The sequence below is a fragment of the Polistes canadensis genome, unplaced genomic scaffold (genome assembly GCF_001313835.1).
Source record: "Polistes canadensis isolate GaletaPanama2010 unplaced genomic scaffold, ASM131383v1 scaffold_14, whole genome shotgun sequence".
NCBI classification, from domain to species: domain Eukaryota; kingdom Metazoa; phylum Arthropoda; class Insecta; order Hymenoptera; family Vespidae; genus Polistes; species Polistes canadensis.
In genome coordinates, this window is record NW_014569561.1 from 810,106 (window position 1) to 834,524 (window position 24,419).

General features: G+C 26.9%; 2 protein-coding genes across 6 annotated transcripts in view; one reads left to right on the plus strand and one right to left on the minus strand.

Annotated features, from left to right (window-relative positions):
* Positions 1 to 24,419, plus strand: part of LOC106793490 (orexin receptor type 1-like) — a 25,356-nt gene continuing 937 nt past the window's right edge. The window contains exons 1-9 of one of the 5 annotated variants that reach the window (XM_014760482.1): positions 2,249 to 2,941; positions 7,049 to 7,191; positions 9,113 to 9,285; positions 9,718 to 9,922; positions 10,542 to 10,645; positions 11,591 to 11,714; positions 12,289 to 12,461; positions 18,058 to 18,410; positions 20,682 to 20,890. In XM_014760482.1, the coding sequence (XP_014615968.1) occupies positions 2,595 to 2,941; positions 7,049 to 7,191; positions 9,113 to 9,285; positions 9,718 to 9,922; positions 10,542 to 10,645; positions 11,591 to 11,714; positions 12,289 to 12,461; positions 18,058 to 18,402 (1,614 nt within the window). In that variant the 5' untranslated portion in view covers positions 2,249 to 2,594 and the 3' untranslated portion in view covers positions 18,403 to 18,410; positions 20,682 to 20,890. Of the gene's footprint in view, positions 491 to 2,248; positions 2,942 to 7,048; positions 7,192 to 9,112; positions 9,286 to 9,717; positions 9,923 to 10,541; positions 10,646 to 11,590; positions 11,715 to 12,288; positions 12,462 to 18,057; positions 18,500 to 20,681; positions 20,891 to 24,419 lie in introns of those variants that run through there. The other 4 variants (XM_014760484.1, XM_014760485.1, XM_014760483.1 and 1 more) reach the window with 4 other exon arrangements.
* Positions 21,727 to 24,419, minus strand: part of LOC106793489 (putative serine/threonine-protein kinase C05D10.2) — an 8,685-nt gene continuing 5,992 nt past the window's right edge. Inside the window, exons 9-10 of the mRNA XM_014760480.1 lie at positions 24,116 to 24,273; positions 21,727 to 23,277 (exon numbers count right to left, since the gene is read on the minus strand). Of these exons, the coding sequence (XP_014615966.1) occupies positions 22,498 to 23,277; positions 24,116 to 24,273 (938 nt within the window). The 3' untranslated portion in view covers positions 21,727 to 22,497. The remainder of the gene's footprint in view (positions 23,278 to 24,115; positions 24,274 to 24,419) is intronic.

Genomic DNA, 24,419 nt, shown 5'->3' on the forward strand with positions numbered 1-24,419 from the left:
AATATAAGAGAGAGAGGGAGAGAGAGAAAGATGAAGAAAATTGCGAAGAATATAATAAAGAAAATAATTCGGATCTAACGAAAATCTAACATGGCGATCGTAGATGATCAATTTAGCAACGTTTTTAATTTCGATGATGACGGTGATTAGTTCGATTAACATGGGAGATACTTTACGGTTATTGTAAATGTTAATTGTGTATGTGTTTTATTATTATTGATTGAGGTACAAATAATACACATATCATTATTTTGCTGCATTTAATGTAGAACAGTGTTTGCTCAAGTGTAATATTGAATATTAATTTATAATTATATTGATACGGGTTATTTGTTAATATCTAAGGAAAAATAAACAATAATCAATGTTTATTGTGATTATGTGATCCATGTGTTATTGAGGACAAAGTTGTCTTTTCGATTTTATTACAAATATATCATATTTTTTTGTGAATATAAAAGATATTCATTTTTTTTGGGGCTATATACGTGTAAGTATTTAATTTGTTTTTTTTTCGAGTAATAATAATAATTAAATAGATAGTGAAATTATATATATATATATAGTTTATATTTACATTTTTATAAAATAAGAATATATAACTACGTAATTATAAAATATAATTATATATATATGAATATATAATATACATGGATGGAAAGTTTTAAATTCGTAGATATTGATAGAATATAATGATTCTTTCGTGAAAAAATTTATTTTGCTTAATCTTCGTAGAATTTTATTTATTTATTATATAATGAATCGTTTATTTATCTAACGTACTTTAAATTAATTGGAGATGTGAATTATAATATAGTTTTAAATGAAATGAAAGATGAAAAAAAAGAAAGAAAATGATTTCGATATCGTCGTATCAATTAAGTGAAGTATATTCGAAGCTTAATTAAAATTTGTTTTCTCATATTAAAGGATAGAAGAAAATTACTATGATATCAGATAACAGTGTTATAATAAATTTTAAAGAAATATATTAAAGTATTAACTTATACACGTATTTCTAGTACAAGGATTTACAAAAAAAGTATTCCACGTTTTATTTTATTTTCATTGGTTCGTGAATAATTTGTTGAATCTTTTTCGGTATCGAATTTGATTGATTGTCTTTAATCCGATTGATCTCTCGTCAATGGAATAAAATATATATTTTATTTTTTGATTAAAAAGAAAAAATTGTTTTACCCGATTAACACAACTACGAGAACTTTTTTTTTTTAAATAAAAACGATCGCTTCGAAATCAACGATCCTTTATTAATGTTCTTTAATTAAATCGAAAGAATAAAGAGAAGGAATTATTAGAAAAATAAAAGTAATAATAATAACAATAAAAAGAGAAGAAAAAGAAATGCGTTTTATCAGAATAGAAAAATCAATTCTGTTTGAAATGAATTTGACACCTATTGGATTGAAAAAGAAAGAATTGATTATAACAGATGATGTTCTCAGATTCAAGTATATTTCATTTTGAAATTCGAACAATATATAGACAAACTTATATGAATATAATAAACGATGTTAAAAAATTTTCTTATTTGCCAAAGTTTGTCCGGTTTTTCAAAAATTTAGATATAAAATCGAGATTAAAGTAACATTTGCACTTTAGCGAATTATATTTTTTTTATTTATTTTCTAAATGCTCGGAAAAATCGAGTCTAGAGAAAAGAGAACGGGTACTCATTTACTGATGCTTTTCCAGACGTATCACATGTTAGAAACATTTTCTTGCACTCCGTAATTTAAAATATGTCCGATGTGTTTTCCTTTTTCCCTCTTATAATCAACTATCGCATGCATTTACCATATTTTTATCTAGAAGGTATTTATGAAATATGTAATTTTGATCAAAGAAGGGTATTTAAAAGTAAATTTTAATAAAAAACAAATTAAGATTTGGATTAATAAAAACTCGCGTGATTATTAGTAAAATATATGAGTAGTTGAATTTATATCTTTAACTTGATTACTAATTAATAATAATAATAATATTATTATTATTAAAGTTAATGTTTATTAATTATATATATATGAATTCTGTTAACTGAATGTAAGAACTAATGAGTTGGTAATTTGGTTATTTAGATTATTTTTATACGATTGCATTCCATTTAATAATTTAACATATGAAAATATTACCTTTTCCAAACGATATTTTCTAGATTTATTTCATTTATTACAAATACTTATTTTCGTTCTATCGTATATTTTCAATAATTTCTAGGTATATATTTAAATAATTATCTCTTCAGGATATTATTAATAATTAAATGAATGTAAAGTTTTATTTAGTAAAAATAAAGACTTGCCATTTCTTGACTTTACCCTTTTAAAAGAAAATGTCGAAGGTTAAATGATCTTTAGGTATACTCGTACAAGTTACCTTACTATGTTTGTATTCCGGTAATGGAAATTTTCTTCGGATTATTCTGATCTAATCTCGCGTAAAAAGGATTTGAGAGAGAGAAAAACAAAGAAAGAAAAGAAAGTGTAAAAGAAAGTGAAAAAGGGAAAGTTAAATAAGGTGTGTAAAGGTGTGATAATTTGTTGATGATTACTTAGAACACTGAAAATATTTCAATGACTACAACAACTATGACACGTTCGCTTCGTGATTATTTTTTCATCGATCCTGATATATTAAACGGAAGTTCAACGACAATGTCAATGACAACTACACCTTCTACGACACCGTTCGTTGGCAGAATCATGACGACAACAACAACAACAACAACTCCAACGATTCCTACTTTTGCTTACGATCAAAATGCGATTGTAACCAATATACTATGGGATTTATATGATAGTTTCAATGATGTACAACCAAATTATTTATTAATTACTCTTTATGTACCTATCATCGCATTGGCTGTCACAGCAAATGCACTTGTCATCGCCGTTGTCTTCAAATATCACTATATGAGAAAGTATGTACTCTTATTTTATTATACATTTATATGAACAATTTTACAGAGATCATAAGTGATTCAATTTATTTTTGAAATTTCAAACAAATTTTATTGTTAAAGTAATTCGATCAATATTTAATTTATATTTATGGTAACATTTTTTTTGTCTAATAATTTATCTCAATTTCCTTTACCTTTTTTTTTTTTTTTCGTTTTATGTAATTAATCGATTTGGCTAATGAAGAATGGCTTACATTTTTTTTTATCAATTGATAAGAATAACATCTATGAACTAATGTACATTTAAGATATATGATTCTTTTATTATTTATCATTTATCATTCACACATCATATTTATGGTTAATCAATATTTATGAAAGATATTTTAAAACTGGGTCAACTAAGTTTTTTTCAAAGAAACATTTGTTAAGAATTAATATTAGTCACACATCGCGTTCTTGCATTATGTTATGTGTGATTTTACTTATAAAATAAGTTCAAAAAAAGAAAAAAAAAAAAGACAGAAAACGCAGTAATAAAAAGTCACGTAGATCTAGTTAGATATGAACTGTATATTACGATGTCATGCATATACCCCATGCAAGCTTTACAATGCATTTAATAAAGTAAATGAATGTTTTTTTGTATTTTCTGTATATATAAAGAGTAATGATTTTAATTGTATTTATAACTCACACGTGTCAGTTAAAGTAACTGATTGTTGGTCGAACAAATTGCAATCATAATTGTATAGAAATTTGCTTATATTATTTTCAAAATGAAATATTTCAAAGAGAGATAGAGAGAGAGAGAGAGAGAGAAACAGGAAAAAGGATCCCCTCGTTTTCTCGAAGCTAGACAAATGATGATGAAAGTTTGAACGTGTATGTAAATCAATGAAAGAGAAAAGGAAGAGGAAGAAAGAGATAAAGTAATAAAAAGAGAGAGAGAGAGAGAGAGAGAGAGGAAGAGATAGAAGAAGGAAGGGAAGAAATAAGAGAGAAAAAAAGAGAAATCAAGAAGAAAAATAAAGAGATCGTCAAGTTTTATTTTTTTTACGATTGAATTTTAAAGTCCGACGTGTGCGTCGAAATACACGTGGAAAAAAAAGTACAAGAAAAAAAAAAGATTTGTTCTTACCGTAGTTCATTTCATTCCTTTTTTCTTTTTTTTGCTTCTCTCGTTTGATGTTGTAACAATAATAAATGAAAGAATTATTTTTTATTGATTGATGCTTTCTTTCTAAATACATTATCGATTGTTTATCAAGTCAGATGTTTATAGAAATTTTCTTTTCGATTCATTAGTTAGTATTAATAGAATATTAACTTTCGATGTAAATCAAAAATAATGATTTCCAATAGAAAGGTTAAATACGATATAGGATGAATATGGTATTTGAATTTGATGAGTTATTAGAATAAAACGTTTTTCGATATTAAGTTTCTTTGATATAAATAATGTCAGTTTTATTACGAGAGACACGCGTATGACATATACAGATTTGATAAATATTAAACTTACATTACACAAAACTTGTGCATAAATCTTTGATAAATTTCGGATAACTGCGATATTTCTTCGTATGAAATTGACAGATAAAACGAAGAATCATGAAATTACGTCATTCACACGGGAATAACAATATTGTTCGGTTTGATTAAAGATAGAAGAAGATAGAAGATATTCTTTATTGTTAGATTAAGAAGGAATGATGGATACAAGTAAAAATGAGATTTTGTATTTCGTTACCGGAAGTTTATCTCATACTAAAGTATTCTCTTGTTAGACAGGCTTACGATATATCACACACATACGATATATTTTGATACGCTTATGTAATGAGTTTATATTTTCGTTGGAAAATCAACCTATCAAGGTAAAATATATTTTCATTGGAAACTAACTTAACAAGGTAAAAGACTTGGACAAGTGGATGAATCGATTAACAAGAGAGTTTGACAAAATGTTGTCCCAATAAAGCAACGCTTTAATGCTCGTTTCGATATTTAATCAACGGGAAACACAATTCGAAAAGTTTCGTTATTGCATTCAAACTATTATTAAGTATTCGACAATTAATTTTTCTTACATTTATTGTTTGTCTTTCGAACTTTGTTATCTATCTTAAAGAACGAAATCTTTTCTCGACGAGTTTCACAAAAGAATTTGAATCATTTCTTTTCGCGTTTCTTTTACATCAAAGTTTCTTCGGTAAGTTAAAGATTCTTCTACGTGTGGGTTTTCACCTCTCACGTTCTTTTAATTTCATTTAATTTTTCGCAAAGTTAAATACGATAAGTCGTAAAGGGATTAAGAATAAAGAAGAATATATATAAAAGTAAGTTAAAAGTTATTTCTAAAAAAAATAATTTCGAGTAATTACTTATGCTAGTGAACCTATCATAGATGAATTATTATCGTTGAGTCATGAGCTTGTTATTCTCTACCTCTCTTTATTTCTTATTTTCTCAGTGAATAAGTATCTGGTAAATTTAGAGATTCTTCAGAGATTAGTATTCGATGAACAACGGAAAAGAGGATTTCTCGATAAAGAACTTGTTGGATACAGAAGTGTTCGAGGATGTACAAAGCAAACTGTAAAGCGCTTATTTCTGATCGCAGCGGGTGCATCGTTCAAATAAACATTACTTACGCATTTATAATAGATGCACGAATGAACGAACAGAATAACGTTAGAGCTAACACATTGCCGCTTATTTTTCAAACGAAAATTATCGCCTTGGTTACGAAGTCCAAGTTTCGTCTCGTCGTATCGCACACCGATCAAACCGTTTTTACATTTAACCGTTTTGGCTTTGAATAATGTTCTTGTATATATGTTAAACAAAGTACGGAATAAAATGCGCAGTTATTTTTTTTTTATAAAGAATAACTATTTTCATCATTTAATGGCACTATTCAGTTTCTTTTTTAATACTAAAATTATATTTGGAATATAAATGAAATAATAAACGTAGAAAAGATCTTAAACGTATACATAATATTACATAAAAAAATGAAAAGCATTATTTTAAATGTAATAATAAGCGAAGAAAATTACGCGTTTATAAGTGTTCTGATTATAACGAACATCATAAGAAAAATGATGAGTATAAATATACATTAATAATGTAAATACCTTAAGAAAAACATGCTCCTTTAGTAAATTATATTTAACATCAAATAATTGAATGATTATTTAATATTCAGTACATTACATTTATAAATATCAATGCTGAATAGAAATAATTTTGTACACACGCACACATACACGGAAGTATTTTTTAAATATTGAATAGAAGTCGTTCATGTGTAAAAGTAATAATATATATTTTTTCATGGATAAAGCACAATTTAATATCAACCGAATTATTATTTCAATTTTTCGAGTGGAACAAATATATTACGTATTCTATTATAAATTACTTTTTTTTTCTTTTTTTATTATATGTTTTTATCTGTATACGAAATATATATATATATATACGTACATATTTGGTATGAATTTCAAAAATCGATTGATCGATTATATCTTAACACTTTTCAATGCTATGGGGAAAGCAATCCGATTGGACTAATATAAAGACGCATATATGCGTTCAACAATTTTTTTTTCGATCTTCCTCGCGATTTAGATTCTTTTCTTTTCTTCTTTCACATTCTATTAAAATGATTCATATTAAATAGAAAAATCATTCCGTTCCAAGCGATTGATTTCATCGGAAAAGCTTCACAGTGTTCAAGGGTTAATTGAGATGTAAATTTGATTTAAATATATTAATATTGTTCATTTTATGACTGAATCATTTTTCGCAAACGTTATTTCGAATAATTATTTTAAAATCAATAAAAATTGAAAAGAGAAACCATTAAAAGTTCAAAGAACGAATAATAGGAAATTACTATGTTTATTGTATCCGTTAACGCGAGGTGTTCACTATCCGCATACATGAGTATACTATCATACCACACCTTTATTTGTTGAGGTTAACTTAGCATGGGTTTTATTTTGCTGACCCTCTCTGTATTTGCTTCATTAGTTGAATTTTATCGCTTGTTATTCTAATGAAGCATATGTATATATTTTACATATATGCACGCAACTATTCTTCTGTTTTCAGCGTAACTAATTATTTCGTGGTGAATCTATCAGTTGCTGATCTATTGGTGACTATGATTTGTATGCCAGTCGCGGTTACTCAAGCTGTGTCACTTGTTTGGATTTATGGTGAAGTTATGTGTAAATTATCCTCATATTTACAAGGTAAATTTATTTGGCCCTTTATCATTAAATTTTTATTTCAATTAACATGGTATATAAAATTCGATATATTTTAATGATTATTAATAGAGAAAAAGCGTTATGTTATAAATGAAAAAGTTAATAAAGTTTCTTATAATAAAAATTCTATCGATAATTTATTAACAAAAAAAAAAAAAAGAAAAAAAAGAAAAATTCTACTCTAGTATTTATTTTTTTCCATGCGTTAATAATAAATCCATTGTAATATTTCTTTACGCGAAATTCTTTTTTATTTCGATTAATATAATAAAAGAAGAAAGTGTATGGGATCGATCTTATTTTCATATTTTTTTATTACACTTTATTGTAAAAGGAAACGACTAAAATGTTATTTATTTGCATATTAATATTTGCAATGTAGAAGGAAAGTAATAACGAAGAAAAAATGAATGCCATTCGTAACACTCGTTTTTTTCCTTTTTTAACATAAGACATAATGCACAATTTTTTCTTGTAAAACTAATATTTCCGAGAGTTTATCACGAATTCTAACAAGTATTATATTATATAACAGGGCTTCTTTTTCCGGTAAGGGATGAGTTTGACCGATATATAATGAGAATAAATATTTTATTGTTGACTTTACTTCACAACATATAGAGGATACATGATGATCCTTTAACAAATATTTAAACAACTTGTAAAATTCTAATAATAGGATACAATGTACCTTTCATTAATTTTCTCTCTCTCTCTCTCTCTTTTTTCTTTCTATTATAATAACATTAATAATAAAACATATTTTGAACGTTCTTTAGAATTTCTTCCTATTGAATTATATTACTTTGCTTTTTTTTGTCGAATTTTTCTCGAGATATTTTTCATCTTTATTTTATATTACTTGAAGCTTCATGATTCAACGTTAGATTTATCTACGTTATAAAAATCACTGATCTTTTCTTTATCTCTTTACTTTCTAAAAGCTTTTATGTACATCCGATTTTTCCATTATTATTAATAATATCTAATGACTCTTATGTTATAAATAAATTTCGCGACAAAAATTAAAAGCTTTCATTGAAGAATGTTTCACTTGAAAATAATCTATCTAATCATTAACAAAATAAAAGTGTCAAATATATATATATATATCAGAAATAATTATCGTTGAGTTGTTAAAGGGTAAAATCAAGATTGGATAACAGTTCGGAATATATACACATACATATAAGTATTCAATTTTTTTATTATCTCCTTTTTAGGGGTAACAAAATGATATTAATCATCGTTACTTAAAAGTTATCTTTCATCGTGAAAATGTTTATCGTTAAAATATACTATCACTAATTGTAAATTGTCTCTTTTTTTCTCTCTCAATTTTTTTCCTATTTCAATTCGTTTTACCGATGGAAATAGAATAAAAAAATAAATGGTTTGAAATAACGATTAAAAATACGAATTTTATCAACCGCGAGATATTATTTTCAGCCTGGTAATTTTTCAATTTATGATGACGGGCGAAATTTAAAAATAACATTAGTTTATTATTATAAAAAAAAAAGAAAAAAAAAAAATGAAAGAGAAAGAAAACTAAAGAAAGGACAAAAGTAATAGCACACACGCACAAATATTAGTGTAAATAATTCTTTTGAAAAAGGTTTATGCATAAAATGATATTTATGAAATTAACTATAAGAGAATTTAACGAATACATTATACATCTGATATCGTGTTACAGCTTTGATCATCGTTGAAATAATATCATGTGATTTCCGTAAAAATTAAGGTCACGTTAAACAAATTTCCGCAACGGTAATACTTTAACGAAACAAATATACATTATTATCTAGAGTAATCGATAAATGTTAGAATGATAAATGGAAAAAAGTGATCCTTCGACGATTAATCGAGCATTGTATAATCGTTGTTTGATTTTTTTTAGGAGTGGCCGTTGCTGCCTCGGTGTACACTATTACTGCAATGAGTATCGATAGGTATCTTGCTATACGAAGTCCTATAGCTTTCCGACGAGTATTCAATCGAAAGAGTACGGTAGTCGTTATCGTTATCTTATGGCTAATAGCTTTGAGTATTTTCGTACCTATATTACAAGGAGTAAGTTTTATCTATCTTTACTATCATTTTTTATTATTTTAACCAATCAAATTGATCAGTTTTATCAATGTAATTGTATTACCTTTCAAATATTATAATATAACTTTTAAATATTTTATATATTTTATTATAAAAACAATATTACGAATCATTATATTTTTAAAAAATAATTTTCAATTAATTGTTAACTCATATTATATACGTTTTATCGTTTGTAATAGAGAAAGTTATTTTTATTATTGATGTATCGTAAGAAAATTTACGTTCTATTATCATTTTAATGATAGATCGCGATAAAATATACTTAATCATTTGAGATAAATTCGCGTTTCGAAGTATTTTATAAATACAAGCGGAGAATTCATTATTTATCAGCGACATTTATCGATCGATTAAATTATACGAAATTTGCATTTTGTTTCTATTTAACAGATGACTCTTCAAAGTCCTGGAACAGAAGTTGTTAATATTACTCTTCATGGTTCTTGGGCGTTGAAAGAAAATTTTTCACGCAACGATACTCGGGCTACCCGATTGCCACCAGCATTTTACATATGCTCGGAAGATTTGAATCAACTTGGTATCGATGCAGATTTATTCGGTACCGCCTGCTTTATCTTAGTTTATGCTATACCTGGTATGTACTATTTTATTAATTAAAATTTGATTTTTAACGTTAAACAAATAAAAAACAACAATAAACAAAGGAGAGAATGACTGATAATCAAAATAATTTTCTTTAATGAATATCAAACGCACAAAATTTGAACGTGAATCGATGATACCGAAAAAATAAAACATAACATTTCATTTTCTTATTAAATGCAAATTATTATGATATAGAATTTGTGTATAAGAACATTACCTGACATTTATTGTTTTAAACGGAAATCGATAGAACAGAATATCCTCGTTATAAATATGAATTAATTGGAAAACAATAGCATTTTCTATATAATAGAATAATTTTTGTTCAATTATAACAAAACTACGCGTCGTTATTGTCTTTACGATATAATATTATATCATGTATACAATTTAGAAACTACATCATTATAATAGATATTGTTTTTTATATATACGCAAAATTTTACATTTATATTTATTTTAAAATATTTTAATAAGTATACTGTTGTTTATATAGAATATCTTCGAAGAATACAAAGTTTTCACGCAAACAATATTCTTAGAATACAAGTCTTACCTCTAGCTTGTTGTCTTTATGTTTCGATCTGAATTATGTCTTCCTTTGTTAGGTTTTGTTGTGATATTGGCTTATTCGATGATGGGTCGAACCCTTTGTGCCAGGAAACCACCGTTTGACTGTGACAGTGTTAAGGGTAGTGCTAGCTCGCAACAAGTTAGTAAAAAGTAGCGTTTTATTTCCTTTCCTATTAGTTTCTTATGTTGAAGTTCAATAATCGATTAAATGTTCGTCGTCTGAGTTATAAGAACGCTTGTTGGTAGCTTATATATGTAAATATAAGCTTATATTGTATTATACATAATTCGTTTATAAACAGGCACTTTTTTTTTACCTGTTTAGAAAAATTAGATAAAGGAGATAAATATATTTGTAAACATACAATCTACAAATATTTTCTTTTCCATCTTTAAATATTTGATCTTGCATTTCAGGTAATGTATAGATAAATAGATACTTTCTACTATGTGTATATTATTTTTTTTATTATGGATCAATAAATATTTTTATTAACTAAAATATTTGTTTTTTTTTTTTTTGGAAACAAATAGATCGAATTCGTAATAAAGAAACTTCCACATGATTTGATCTCGTACTATTTTCTATCTGAACGGGTTTGTAAATCAAAGAGCGAGAAGAAATATGTTTCAAGTCATAAACACATGTTTGTACTTTCGATATTCTTTCATATTTATATTTAATACATATACACACGTATACTATTTATGACGATGTCAAGAAAGAAACGATTCGTTCTCGTGTCACATGCTAGTAAACTTCGTTCAAATTTATTCAAATAATATCTAACGTGAGAAGAAATTACGTTAGTTAATAATAATACGCGTAAACTTAAATAATTCATTAATTATTTTTTCTTTACTTTTTTTTCCTATTTTATTTGTCCTTAAAAGCAAGATTATCCTTGTGTGTGTGTGTTTTTTGTTTTTAGAAATTTTATTGATAAATTTCTATCATCGAGAATTAGACGATCGATCATTTTATTTGCTTTTCCCAATTATCTCGGATTAATGCTATATAGAAGCTTATTTTTTTTTTATTTATTAGAGACAATAATGATTTTTAATTATTGTTTGCTTATAGAATTTTCGTCTGGTACGTGAGAGAAGACGAATCGCTTGGATATTGCTGCTTCTCGCAGTACTTTTCGCCCTTTGCTGGCTCCCTTATAATGTCCTTAGATTGCTCGTTGATCTGAAAGTAGTCGGTAAGGTCTTTCATGTAAAATTGTTCAGAAAAATACATTTTTCAAGTTTATTATATATATATATATATTTATTGGAAAAAAATAAAAAAATAGTTGCTTTATCTTTCAATTTATTTCATTTAAATTTGTGTGTGTTTCTAAATTATATTGATATATCGAACGCATTTTTTTGTTAATTATTTAAACATAGAATTGATTATTAATAATATCTTGTTAATTACTAAAATTTAAAAAAATTATATATTAGTATAACAGTGTAAATAAATTACCATAATTTAATCATTTAAATATATCGAATATTTATATAATTAATATATTTTGTATGTTAGCAAAATTGAATCGATGATTAATGAAAATGCATTTACTAATATAATTAAACGTAATTATATAATTGTCTTTTTAATTAGATTTCTGTTTTGATGAACACAATATTGATTTATGTTTTGAAAATAAGAGACAAATAAAAATTATCTTCTAATTAGCGAAATAAAAACAAATAATGATTTCTATATTAACGAAAAGGTAATTGGTTTAAATAAAAATATTAAAATAAATTATGTAATGTTATTCGCAGATAAAGGCAAGTCAGTGAGTGATGCCCTGTCCTATTGTCTATTCGTAGGACACGCGAATAGTGCACTCAACCCTGTCGTTTATTGTTTTATGACGCGTAACTTTCGAAGAAGTGTTGCAGATATTCTTCGTCGTAGATCACGTGGATTGACTCGTCGTAAGCCACGTCATAAAGTAAGTATAGTTCATTTACCCATATACCATATGTTGGAATATTTTAAATGAAGTATAATTTACGTCTCTCGAACCATGTCGTAAGATTTTTATTTTTAACAATTAATTACAAATATTATTAAAAAGAAAAAACAAGAGTGAGAAAAAGCTTTTCAAAATAATTTTATATATATTTTTTTAAATTTACTTCTAACAATGTTTTTTATACTATTGAAATGTGATCCCCCATCCGTAATATTTCTAAGAATATTTTCAATGAATGAATAACATAGAAAGTGTCGTACGATTTTTGTTGTTGTTACGATTAAAAAAAAACAAAAAAAAAAAACAAATAATCTTGCAATCTCTGTGAATGAGTTTCAGTTTATTTTGAATTTCTTTTGAAACTTTGTTTTATAACAATGTTCTTGTGTCATTGGAATTAGGTTTCTTGGAACTTGGAAAACTTTCTAAATTTGTTGTAACGTGTAAAAGGTATTTAGGAAACAATTAACGTGCCCTTGCTCAAATATATATATGTATATTCTGGTACGAAACGGTGAAAACTTTACGAGAACGGATAAGTACTCTTGACGTTTAAGTACATATCCTGCAGCAATGAATTCTTTATATTGGTGATTCCCTTTTTCATATTATCAAATTACCGTTTCTATATCTCGTTAAATGAAAAATATCATTATATTACGGTAATGTTTTTTTATACATAAACATGTGATAAATATATAATATCAATTTTCTCGTTGTTATATATATATAACGATTATATTAATATTAAATTATACTTTTATATTATAAATCTTATATTCAATAATATAATTATAAACAATCATATATTTAATTTATTATATGAAATATATACTAAATTATTATAAATATTAAAATCTCCAAAAACACTTTGTGAGAGAAAATGTGTAAGTATGTGTACGAAAAAAAAAACAAAAATTCACACAAAGTTAATTATTTATTATTTAATATAATATATTTATTTAGATACTATTTGTTTTTTGATGAATTATTTTAATTATTCATTATTTAAAAATAACAATTATAATATCATAAATCTGTTATTATTAACATGTTACTTGTTTCCGAATAAATATTACTGTCTTGTTATTTCTTGTTCATTTCGCTGTAGAATAAACACAGAGAGATAGGTACAAATGATGAATAGGATTTCTCCATACTACAGACGTTTATGTTATAGGTGTATAATATCTAGCTGTATTTTGTAATTAGTAACATCAAACAACGATAATAAAGCCATGAATTGTAGATATTCGAGCAATGTGTAGAATGTAATATATTAGGCAGAAATTTATCTTAAAATTAGTTATATAAATCAATTTATAATTCTCTTTATTAAGAACCCCACTCTAAGATTTCTGTCTTATAATTTCACATTGTATTTACTTTTTAAAGAGAACATGTCTGTTTCTCGTAACATTCTCGTATTGATACATTATTTATTTTCATTGATCATTTCATGATTTTCATGATTGTTTTTTTTTTAAATAATTATTCTAGCGTTAAAAATCGAATTTTCTTTATTTGTACCATGTTTAAACCAATGTTCTTCTATTCAAGATGAACGAACATTCTGTGTTTAACGGTTGGATCGTAGGTCAACGTGTCTAGACACCTTAGAATTTGTTCGGATTAAAGAGGATATCGAGAAGACGAATAAAACCTTGATATTTAAACGTATGATTCGTATCAATAGATATACGTAGACATATATATGTATGTGTGTATCTACGAATAAGATTCTTTTTCAAGCATATATTCGATGAATGTATTTTTTTTCTTTTTTTTTTACCAAATCAAAATTTATAACCGACCTTTCTAATTTTTACAAATGTTTATCTAATTTGACTACTTGCATTTCTTATTAAATTTTTTGTCTATTTTTCATCAGAGGAAGAGAGAGTCAAAGAGATTAATTTGAAATTGTGAAACCAATGTATCATTACTTCGGTATTGTTCTACTAAAGCTTCTTTACCTCTTTCATATTTCTAACTTATCTTTCTCCATCGCAAAACTTTTGCCTCGTAAAGATTCCTTTTTTTTTTTTTTTGATATGCATTTTAAAATTTTGTTTGCATAGAAATTTGTACAAAATCTTCAAGTTTAAAAATTTCTTTTAATCCAACGTAATTAATATAATTGAAATCTAACGATCGTTGATTTTTAATTATTTTTGTTTCAAGTACAGAACTTAAATGTATATACGTATATAAAATGTTTATAGATAAAATAAAAGTATAATAATAAAAAACGAAACGATCTCTAACTTTTCTTTATGTTTTTTTTTTTTATTTTTATTATCAAAGAGGAGTTCGTTATTCTCGTATTATAACTTTTTTATTATTGAGATTAATTTTATCGTACGATAATAATTTGTTCAGTATTATACTACGTTGGAATATAAAACGAGGTAAAAGAAATTGGTTGAAATAGTTCGTTTTATTTTATTCTTTTTCCATTTCTTCGACTTTAGATTTGATTCTTCTTACAAGAGATGATATTGTTTTTATAAGCACGAATTCGCAAGAAACTTTCATTTACCGGGTTTCTTCGTGCAACGATGTTGTGTCACTCCTAAAGCTTAACTGTCGTAATTTCATTGCCGAGGGAATAAACAGCAGTAATGAATTTATCACCCTGGATATTTTGCATACGAAGAAATCTCATCTTTTGCAATAGCTATTCTAATAAATTCGGCTCAACGAAAACGACAAAAAAAAGTTCAATGTAATTATTTCACGAATAAACCATTTGACTGAAATCAACAATAATCCCTATGAGGTATCATCTTCTGAGATTTTATTCCATCCAACTTGTTCGATCAAATTGTTAGACTATAGTTATTTGTTACGTTCGTTCATCAATTTTTGTCCCTGTTTTTCCTTTTTTCAAAATTTGTTTTCTTCTATATAGCATTTTTTTTTAAATAGCATATACATGATATTGAAAAATATTTTTATCAAGAAACGAAAAAAAAGTCAATATAGCTTTATTTAATAAAATTACGATATCTTTTCTTTTTTATCACAATTCTAAGTATAAATCTTTAATTACAGTTTTTTAAAAAAAGTATAGATCCTTGTGATGTCACCAATTCGAAATACTTGTTAACAAGAAATTGTATAATTTTTTAGAATTCGATAAAGCAACTTTTAGGATATCCAATTCTTGAAAATATAAATCAATTGAAAAGTTGGCTCGAGTCATTTATCAATATTTCTGACTTCAACGATGTTACAAATCACTCGTTTGATATGCAATTACAAAAAATTATGTTCGAGAAAAATAACAATTTACAGAATTGATTTTTTTTTTTTTGAGAAATTCATCATTACTATTTAGGTATTAACATATATCTATTGCAAGAGTGGCCTATTTCCATTGAATGCATAACACATTGTACTCGGGGAATATGTACTATCTCGTTCGATGATACGTGTCAATAGATATTGATGAAGAAGGACGAAACGTTGAGTTAGAGGACATGAAACGTCACGAATGTTATCTCGTTTAACGATCGATTTCTTTTTTTTTTTTTCGTGAGATGCATTTAAAATCGTATCTTGTGGTCGTATTTAGAATAAAATTATTTCTTGTGTTAGGACACTTGTTCTTTTTGAAATGTAACTTTCTTACCTAATATTTTGTATACTAAAAGTAAATAGATTTTAATGAAACTTATATTAAATTAAAGTACACTCTTTTGTCTACGCGTAGAATACTTTGTAGAGTTATGAAAATCAAATGTAAAGTGCAGAAAATGTCTGTGAATCCAATGCTGTAAATTGTGCATCTTTGCCGTTTCTTTGAAAAGTTTCGGCAAATATTTTTTACACTAGAAGTGAATAGATTTTAATTAAACTTATATTAAATTAAAGTACACTCTTTTGTCTACGCGTAGAATACCATATCGAGTTATAAATCAATCTGAAAAAGTTCATAAAATGGCAAAGAATGCGATGCTGCAAATTTTTCCTACTTTGCCATTTCTTTGAAAAGTTATAAAAATATTTTTTATACTTAGAGCAAGCGGATCTTAATGATTTTTATATTAAAATAAAGTGCACTCTTTTAGCTACACGTAGAGTGTAAATTTGACTTATAAATAAATCTGCAAAGGTTCAAAAAATGGCAAAGAAAAGTTGGCGRATYAGGCAWTGTKMRYAWTGCCKAAGRCCAGGYATTGTTAACATTGCCGGGGGTGGTTTGGAACCTAGGTCGGTAATGTTAACAATGCCTGGCAATCAGGCATTGCTCACATTGCCTAATCCGCTAATTTTTCTTTGCCATTTTTTGAACCTTTGCAGATTTATTTATAAGTCAAATTTACACTCTACGTGTAGCTAAAAGAGTGCACTTTATTTTAATATAAAAATCATTAAGATCCGCTTGTTCGAAGTATAAAAAATATTTGCCGAAACTTTTCAAAGAAATGGCAAAGTAGGAAAAATTTGCAGCATCGCATTCTTTGCCATTTTATGCATTTTTTCAGATTGATTTATAACTCGATATGGTACTCTACGTGTAGCCAAAAGAGTGCACTTTAATTTAATATAAGTTTCATTAAAATCTATTCACTTTTAGTGTAAAAAATATTTACCGAAACTTTTCAAAAAATAGTAATTTGATATTCTATAGAATATCAAAGTATTATGTTCGATGCCTAGGAAAAACTTTTTGGGAAAGGTGTTCTATTTGAATAATACAAGATAATTATCAATTGCAAAAATAATTATCTTAAGTATAAATGACATAACGTATAGTAGATAAAAATGAGATTTCTATTTCAATTGATCTTTTCTAATTTTTTTTTATATTAGACCTTTTTTTGTGGAATTTATATGACCAGTGTGGCGAATGTTCCATCAATTTACGAGTTCTCGTCTTATTCGTGAGGGTGATCGGGAGAGTGTGAGAGAGAGAGAATATTGCGATTTCATCAAGCGACACCCTAATACAAATTCCCAACGTTCAGTATTTAAAATTATAGCGATTTCGTGACGGTCAAACAGTTTGTAAGGCTAGAAATCATATTCACGTTTTCCAAACGAAATAGTCATTTAAACTTCTGTTGAATTATTTTTGTTAAATTAAAAAACAAAATTGAATTGTTATTATTGAAAAGTAATTAATTGAAAAGAGTAATGAAAAACGTAGATTTAACCCTTTGCACTCCGAATTATATTTTCATTTTGTTCCTAACAACTTACCAATGCTTTTAAATGTTTTATATATTTGTAATTTACTTTAACTAAAAAATATGATAATTTAAATATATGATGGGGAAAAGAAACAAATTCAATGAAATATCTATTGTTGTATTTTATAATATTCAAGTGTACGATATCTTTCGAGATAAAAACTGATGTCGAGTCACACTTCTAATAAGAGTGCAAAGAGTTAAGTAACACATTTTTCATTCATATTTGTTAATTAAAATTGTACGTGTTATAGAATTGGATTTTTCTCGACAGAAAAAAAAAGAAAATAAAAGAAATTGATTTTTAACAATTAAAAGAATTCATATCAATTACATATTATATCCGATATATGTTGTAAATATTTTTGCAGGATATTCATCGAGGTATGGGTGATGCATGTGGCGGATGCAGTATGGTCGGTGAAACCAAACGAGGTTTTCTACGTCAAAGAAGAATGTTACCTATTTGTTGTATCCCTATGGGAGCTGATGAAACAGCTACAAGTAGTGGCTATAATAGTTTTTATAGTAAGCAAAGTCTTCATCGTCGGTGTTACATGTTGAGAAGTCTTCGGGGTACACCACAAATGCAAATAGAAGCAAAACCAGTTGACGTTATTGGAGACAGACATCCGAGTTATAACAAGAATGATGCTGAGGCCAGTCAACCACAACAATCTACTCTCGTTACTATGGATGATCGACGCTGTACTTAATTATTCAGGTGATTCCAATTCGAAATTTATATTCAAATTAAATCGAACAAATTTAAAACAATACGTTAAACATATTGCATTTTTTTCATTCGTTTATTTTTTAATTAGCTCTCATTTATTTTTATAATAATTTGTAAAGTATGAAATTTACTGTAATTTAAAAAATTGTCTTGTCCAACGATTAACGTTTGAAAAATCATTAAATTAAACTAATTCGTCATTCGATAAAAATCATTCGATTGAACTGATTCCTGATGTTCAATTATTAAATTAATTCTATCGAAATATTGTGTGGTTAGCGTGATCGTTATATATTATATCACATCTGATAGGATTGTGCGAAAGTACTGGGATAATAGTAAGGTAAATAAAAACGATTAGCATTTTGGAAAAGGTAGAAAGAGAAAGAAGCTTTTTATTTCTTCCTGTCTTTAAGTTTTACGATCTAACGTGTTAAATTACCGGTTGCGCGGCTAGAGAAAAGAAATTAACGCGAGAGTGATAGGGAGTTTTATGGGGTTGTTTCTACGAAAAAAAAAAAAAAAGGAAACGACTCCCTTGTCGTTCTTTTTTTCTTTTCTTTTTTTTTTTTCCTTACATCTAGAACTCTAATTTTTGTTTTTATCGAGCACTTCTCAACTATATAAAACGTCATCGTGTATAAGTTAAATTAGATTAAAAACAAAACAAATCAAAAATCCAACAAATATAACGAAGAAAAATGATTGTTTAGGTGTATATTTTTAACATAACACTTTAGTATATACCGATTGATCGTTACATCAAGACACAACATGATTTAATGTCTCGTCGTGCTCGCCGTTATTCCCCGTTAAGTTTTCATCGGAATTTTTATTGATCTGATGGGACAAGATGCGATCGAAGAATATATCGTTGTAAATACGATGTCAAAATTAAGCGATGGAAAGAGAGAGAGAGAGAGATATTGCTAATCGAATTATCGACTAATAAAGAGAGAGAGAGAGAGAAGGAGAAAGAATAAATGGAAGAGAATTGTATCCGATACTTTAATTAATTTTAAAACGATTACGAGGATTCTCTCGTTATGAAAACTTTTCCAATGATTTTTCAGATCCTCGATAAATTATTATCGTTTGAATAATTCCAAGATTTCGAGGAAAATTCGCGAATATTTCTGCAGACCATGCAAATATTTGTTCGTGGTATATTTTCTCCTTTCAACGATACTACTGTACATTCGATCATTATCTTGAATCAAATCGAAAAATCGAATTTTTATTAACGCGTTCACGATGATCTGAATCATCAAGTGGTAGTACATTAATGGTAGAAAAATTCAAGCCCCATCGCGAACGTGTTAAACATCGATTACGATGTATCGACTGTGCGTGGTTAAGTAAAATGTAAACTGGAAGTATCGTAGAATTTTGGAGATACCCCATGTGTATACTTTATTTTGTGTAAAACATATCGTGTCTGTTTTTTGAATAAAGATTAATAATATATCATTGACATTCCCGTCAATATTGAACATTAACGTTAATTTATTAATTATAATATGGTGTATCATTTTGTTAAATATACTTTCTTTTAATCTCCTTTCATTTTGAAATAAGAAAAATGTGAATATGACTTTTACAATTTATTTATTAATATTCTTTAATTGTTTTTTTCTTTATTTTTTCTTAGATATATTATTTGTGCACGTAAATATGTGGTAAATAATGTAGTTTGAATAAAAATGATGGTAAAAACATTTGATATTATATTTCTGCAATGGAATATAAATGATACTTCTCTTGAATGGATCAATATTGTGAAAAAAGAAAAGTACACGTATATAACATACATTAAATATCTATTTAAAAAGGGGACGTTTTGTTTCTTTTAACAAATTATTTAATAAATCTAATATTTTATTTGATTATTCAAAAAAAAAAAAACAAACAATCTCTGACAGAAGTTTCAAAAGAAAGTGAATAATAATTAAACATTTGAATAAATTTAGATTGAATTTAGCAAAGCCGTTAAGTTCAAAAGTACTTACGATACAATAGACAAAAATGAACAATATAGATAACGAGATTAGAAATCAAACGATGCTCTTGTGTATCCAATGTTCTGAACAATACCTTAATTCGAAAAATTCGAGCGTTATAATCTTGTTAAGCAGGGATAGAAATGTTTCAAGGGTTTGCAATACTTTAGTTTTTCTATCCTTGAAATCCTGAATGAAGAAACACATGAGACAAACTCTCAAACAATGTATGACGTTTTCCATCATTCTCAACTTCTAGATGTTTTACTCGAATGTTTCATGGTATTGCTGACGAAGAAAAAAGAAAGGAAACAGAGAAGCCATAAAGGGGATCCACTTTGCGACATGATAAGAGGTCTCAGAAGGTTTCTAGTATGTACGAGAGGGTTCGATCGTTGAGATAGAACATTACCTCGTCTTGTATATACGTGAAGAAAATGACTTCTCTTTCGGGACAAACGAAAACAAAAATAAAACATGGTGAAAAAAAGATGATTGAGTTGCCAGAGAAAGTTCGTGTTGAATTTTAAAAAGAAAATTCAAAAGTAACAAACTTTTATATATATATTCAACATTGAATTAATATAGAGAATATAGAATATATTTTATACATTTATTTATAAATATATATTCGATATAGGTATATATATATATGCCGGTAATTATGATGGCGGATTAATATAAAAAAAGATAGAAAATGAATCTATATAATGATTTAATTTATATTAAAATTATTTATATATTCTAAAATACAGATTTTCTTTTCTTTTTTTTGTAAATTTTAGAAATTAGTCCAATGTCATAATTATCGGAACGTATATTCATAATTTGTTCTTAACTTTTCGGACAACCCAATACAAAATAATGAAATATTACATTTCATTAAAGGGCAGGGATTCAATTTGTCTTATAATTTTGTTAGAAGTGTGATCAAAGATAAGATGTATTATCATTTTTTACGGCTTACATATATTAGTATGCATTCGTTGACGGTAACCACCGTTGGATGGAATTACATTTCCTCTCCTGTGAAAATAAAAATCTCGTTAACTGCAACGTGTTACGTATATTTAGTTGGGCGAACAAATACGTTACTCTCGTTCGCTCACAAATTTGTTTTATTAAATATCGCAGACGATACTTTTTATTGTCTTTTTATTTTTTTATTTTTTTTATTATATTTGATCTTTCTTCTTCGTGGATATTTTATTATTTATTTTTTATTATAAAAAATTTATATTTTACAATATGCACTTTAGACGACGACGACGTATACTCTCGACTCGTTTTTTTTTTCTTTTGTTTCCTCTTTGCGAGATCGATCTCGAGAGATTATCAAATTTTTTTTTTGTTTTTTTTTTTTATTTGGTACAGCGATATAACAAACGCGAAGGACTTATAAAAAGGTTCGTAAAAAAAGGCTTTCGAAGTACTGTAATCATCGTATATCTTTACGAATGATCTGGTAAGCTTTATCACTAGACTTTCTCGCGCAAGATATATATTGTATATCAATGAAACATCACGTGAACTAATGGACATTAAAATGCTATATTAACAATAATAAGTTATTCTATAAAGATACACAATCAAAGACGTGAAAACATCATGCGGGAGAAAGTAACATGGACATAAACTTCTTTTCATTACTATCATTGTTTTTTTCTTTTTTTGTTCTGTAATTGATGTAAATAGATGTAAATTTATGTATCTATTATCGTATCAAGTTTTATGCATTATTTGTGAAGATATCGAAGTATTAGAATATATTATTTGCAATTTTCAAATCATACAAGTTAGATCTTTACTTTTATTTGCCTTATTTTGTTGTTTTTTTTTTCTTTCTATATATACGCCTATCCAGAAGAAATTACTTTCGATAAAAACATAAAAGTGATTAAGAATAATTAGTTTCTGTGAATTAATATTGTAATCGATTTAAAATTTGATTCTATTTATGTGTTGTTCGCAGTTTTTATATAGAATTGAATTATCGTATTATTTCTTTATCTCTCTTTTTCTCTTTTACATTTGTACTTTCATTGTTCCTTTTGAAAGTTTTTCTCGTTTATTTATCACCACCTTATAATCCCATTACGTAAATCCTTGTAAACAGAAGCGGTGATAATACCATGACTTTGATTAGTACTATCGATAGTTTGCGAATTCTTTTCATTATTGAGAACACTAAATCCACCGAAACTGTGTCTCGTTTGAATCTTCGCTTTATCTGTTTTATTCAATGTGGAACTTTTAATACGATATTTATCGACTGAATTCAACTTTTCTAATTTTGATATAACTTTTTCTGATCCTAGAGTATCACTTTGGCGTTCTTGATGTTGTTTATAACGATACTGTTGTTGTATCTGTTCTTGTTGCTGCTGTTTCTGATTTCGATACTGATGTAGATTTTCATGTTGATTTTGAGCTGACGATGCATGAATCGGTAAGGACTGATTTAAATAATTTTTAACGATTTGATATTGCGAACTTGATCTTCGAGGTGCATAAATTTCCGAACTGCTTGCACTTCCTCCACTGTTGCTACTATTACTAATCCCATTCAAAATGTTACCGTTGCTTGGAGATGTCGTTACGAAGTGTTTCGTTATCCTATTGTTAGTGTTATTGTTGTTGTTTAACATGGTAGTTAAATACTTATTATACCTTAATAAACCAAGTTTCGAATTGCTTGTTTCATTCAACGCAGATGTGTTAGATCGATCGATATCATTGTTTACTATCGGTGGACGTTGATGCTGAGTCGAACGTATTTGCCTATCGCAGTTTCCTCTTCGTAGTTTGGTACGTGCTACTCCTTCTAATTGCTTGTTTCTTATATTGGCACCGTACTGGAATAACAATTTTGAAGATTAATTAAGTAGATTTATCGTTTTATCAAATGACTTTGTGAAACTGAACATATAATGAGAACAAGTAATACTAATTGTAAATGTTATACACATGGACTTTGTGTTGAATTGTAATAATCCTAATTTTTCTTCTTTATAAACAAATATTAATTAAGCTAATAATATTTGCTTGTAATATTTAATTTTATCGTCAACGTGATCTTATACTTTTATTTTCTATTTAAATTAATAAAAATCTATTTTGTAGCATTTCAAAAAACCAAATGTGTTTTTGTCACTTTGTTATTGGCTACACAAATAAACAAATAAATGTTGCAGTTAGATATTAACATATCACAGCACTGTCCGTCGCGCAGTTTCCACTATTTTCAATAATGAATTTTATATCTTTAATTTTGAATTATATTAAACCAAATAATTATACCGAAATATTATACTCCTACGTGATTTCAAGTCCACGTGACGCCAATAATAACATATAAGAAAAATGTAAATAACGAAACGAGTTAAACGGAATATTGTTTAAAGAGATAGATTATTTAGAAAGAATCATGCGAATGAAAAATTAAATTAGGAAGTGAAAAATATTTGTGCAAGAACGTGTACACTATGTTTAAATGGTGTACGGTACCTAAGCAAATCCCACGCGACAAGTAGCCTGTAACGATAGAATTGTTTTGTTTACTATCGTAAGAACAGTATGGGAATAAACAGAGATAAATAGATAGATAAATAAATTTAAGGATAAAGGAATAGAAAGATAAAGATATATAAAAAGACAAGCAGAAATGTCAATCGAATATGAAAGGTTTCTTACCGCTGCCATTTGATCTGATTGTATTGATCGTTGAGATTTCGCCAGATGTTGATTTTGTTGACTCAGACAAAGACAACTTTTAGTAGTTCCTGCTGGCAAATTTCTTAAATCACCGTTCGAAAGATTATAAGCGTATTGATGAGAGGTTGGATTTTTACCTGTAATCGAATAGTAATAAAAAAAGTTCCGATTTATTAATTGTTTCATTTGATCAAATTCAAATATTAATTATTCTAGTTAAAAATACGTCGAGTTTTCGCGTTAAAATTTGTTCATAATGGAGAATGAAAATATATCACGTTAA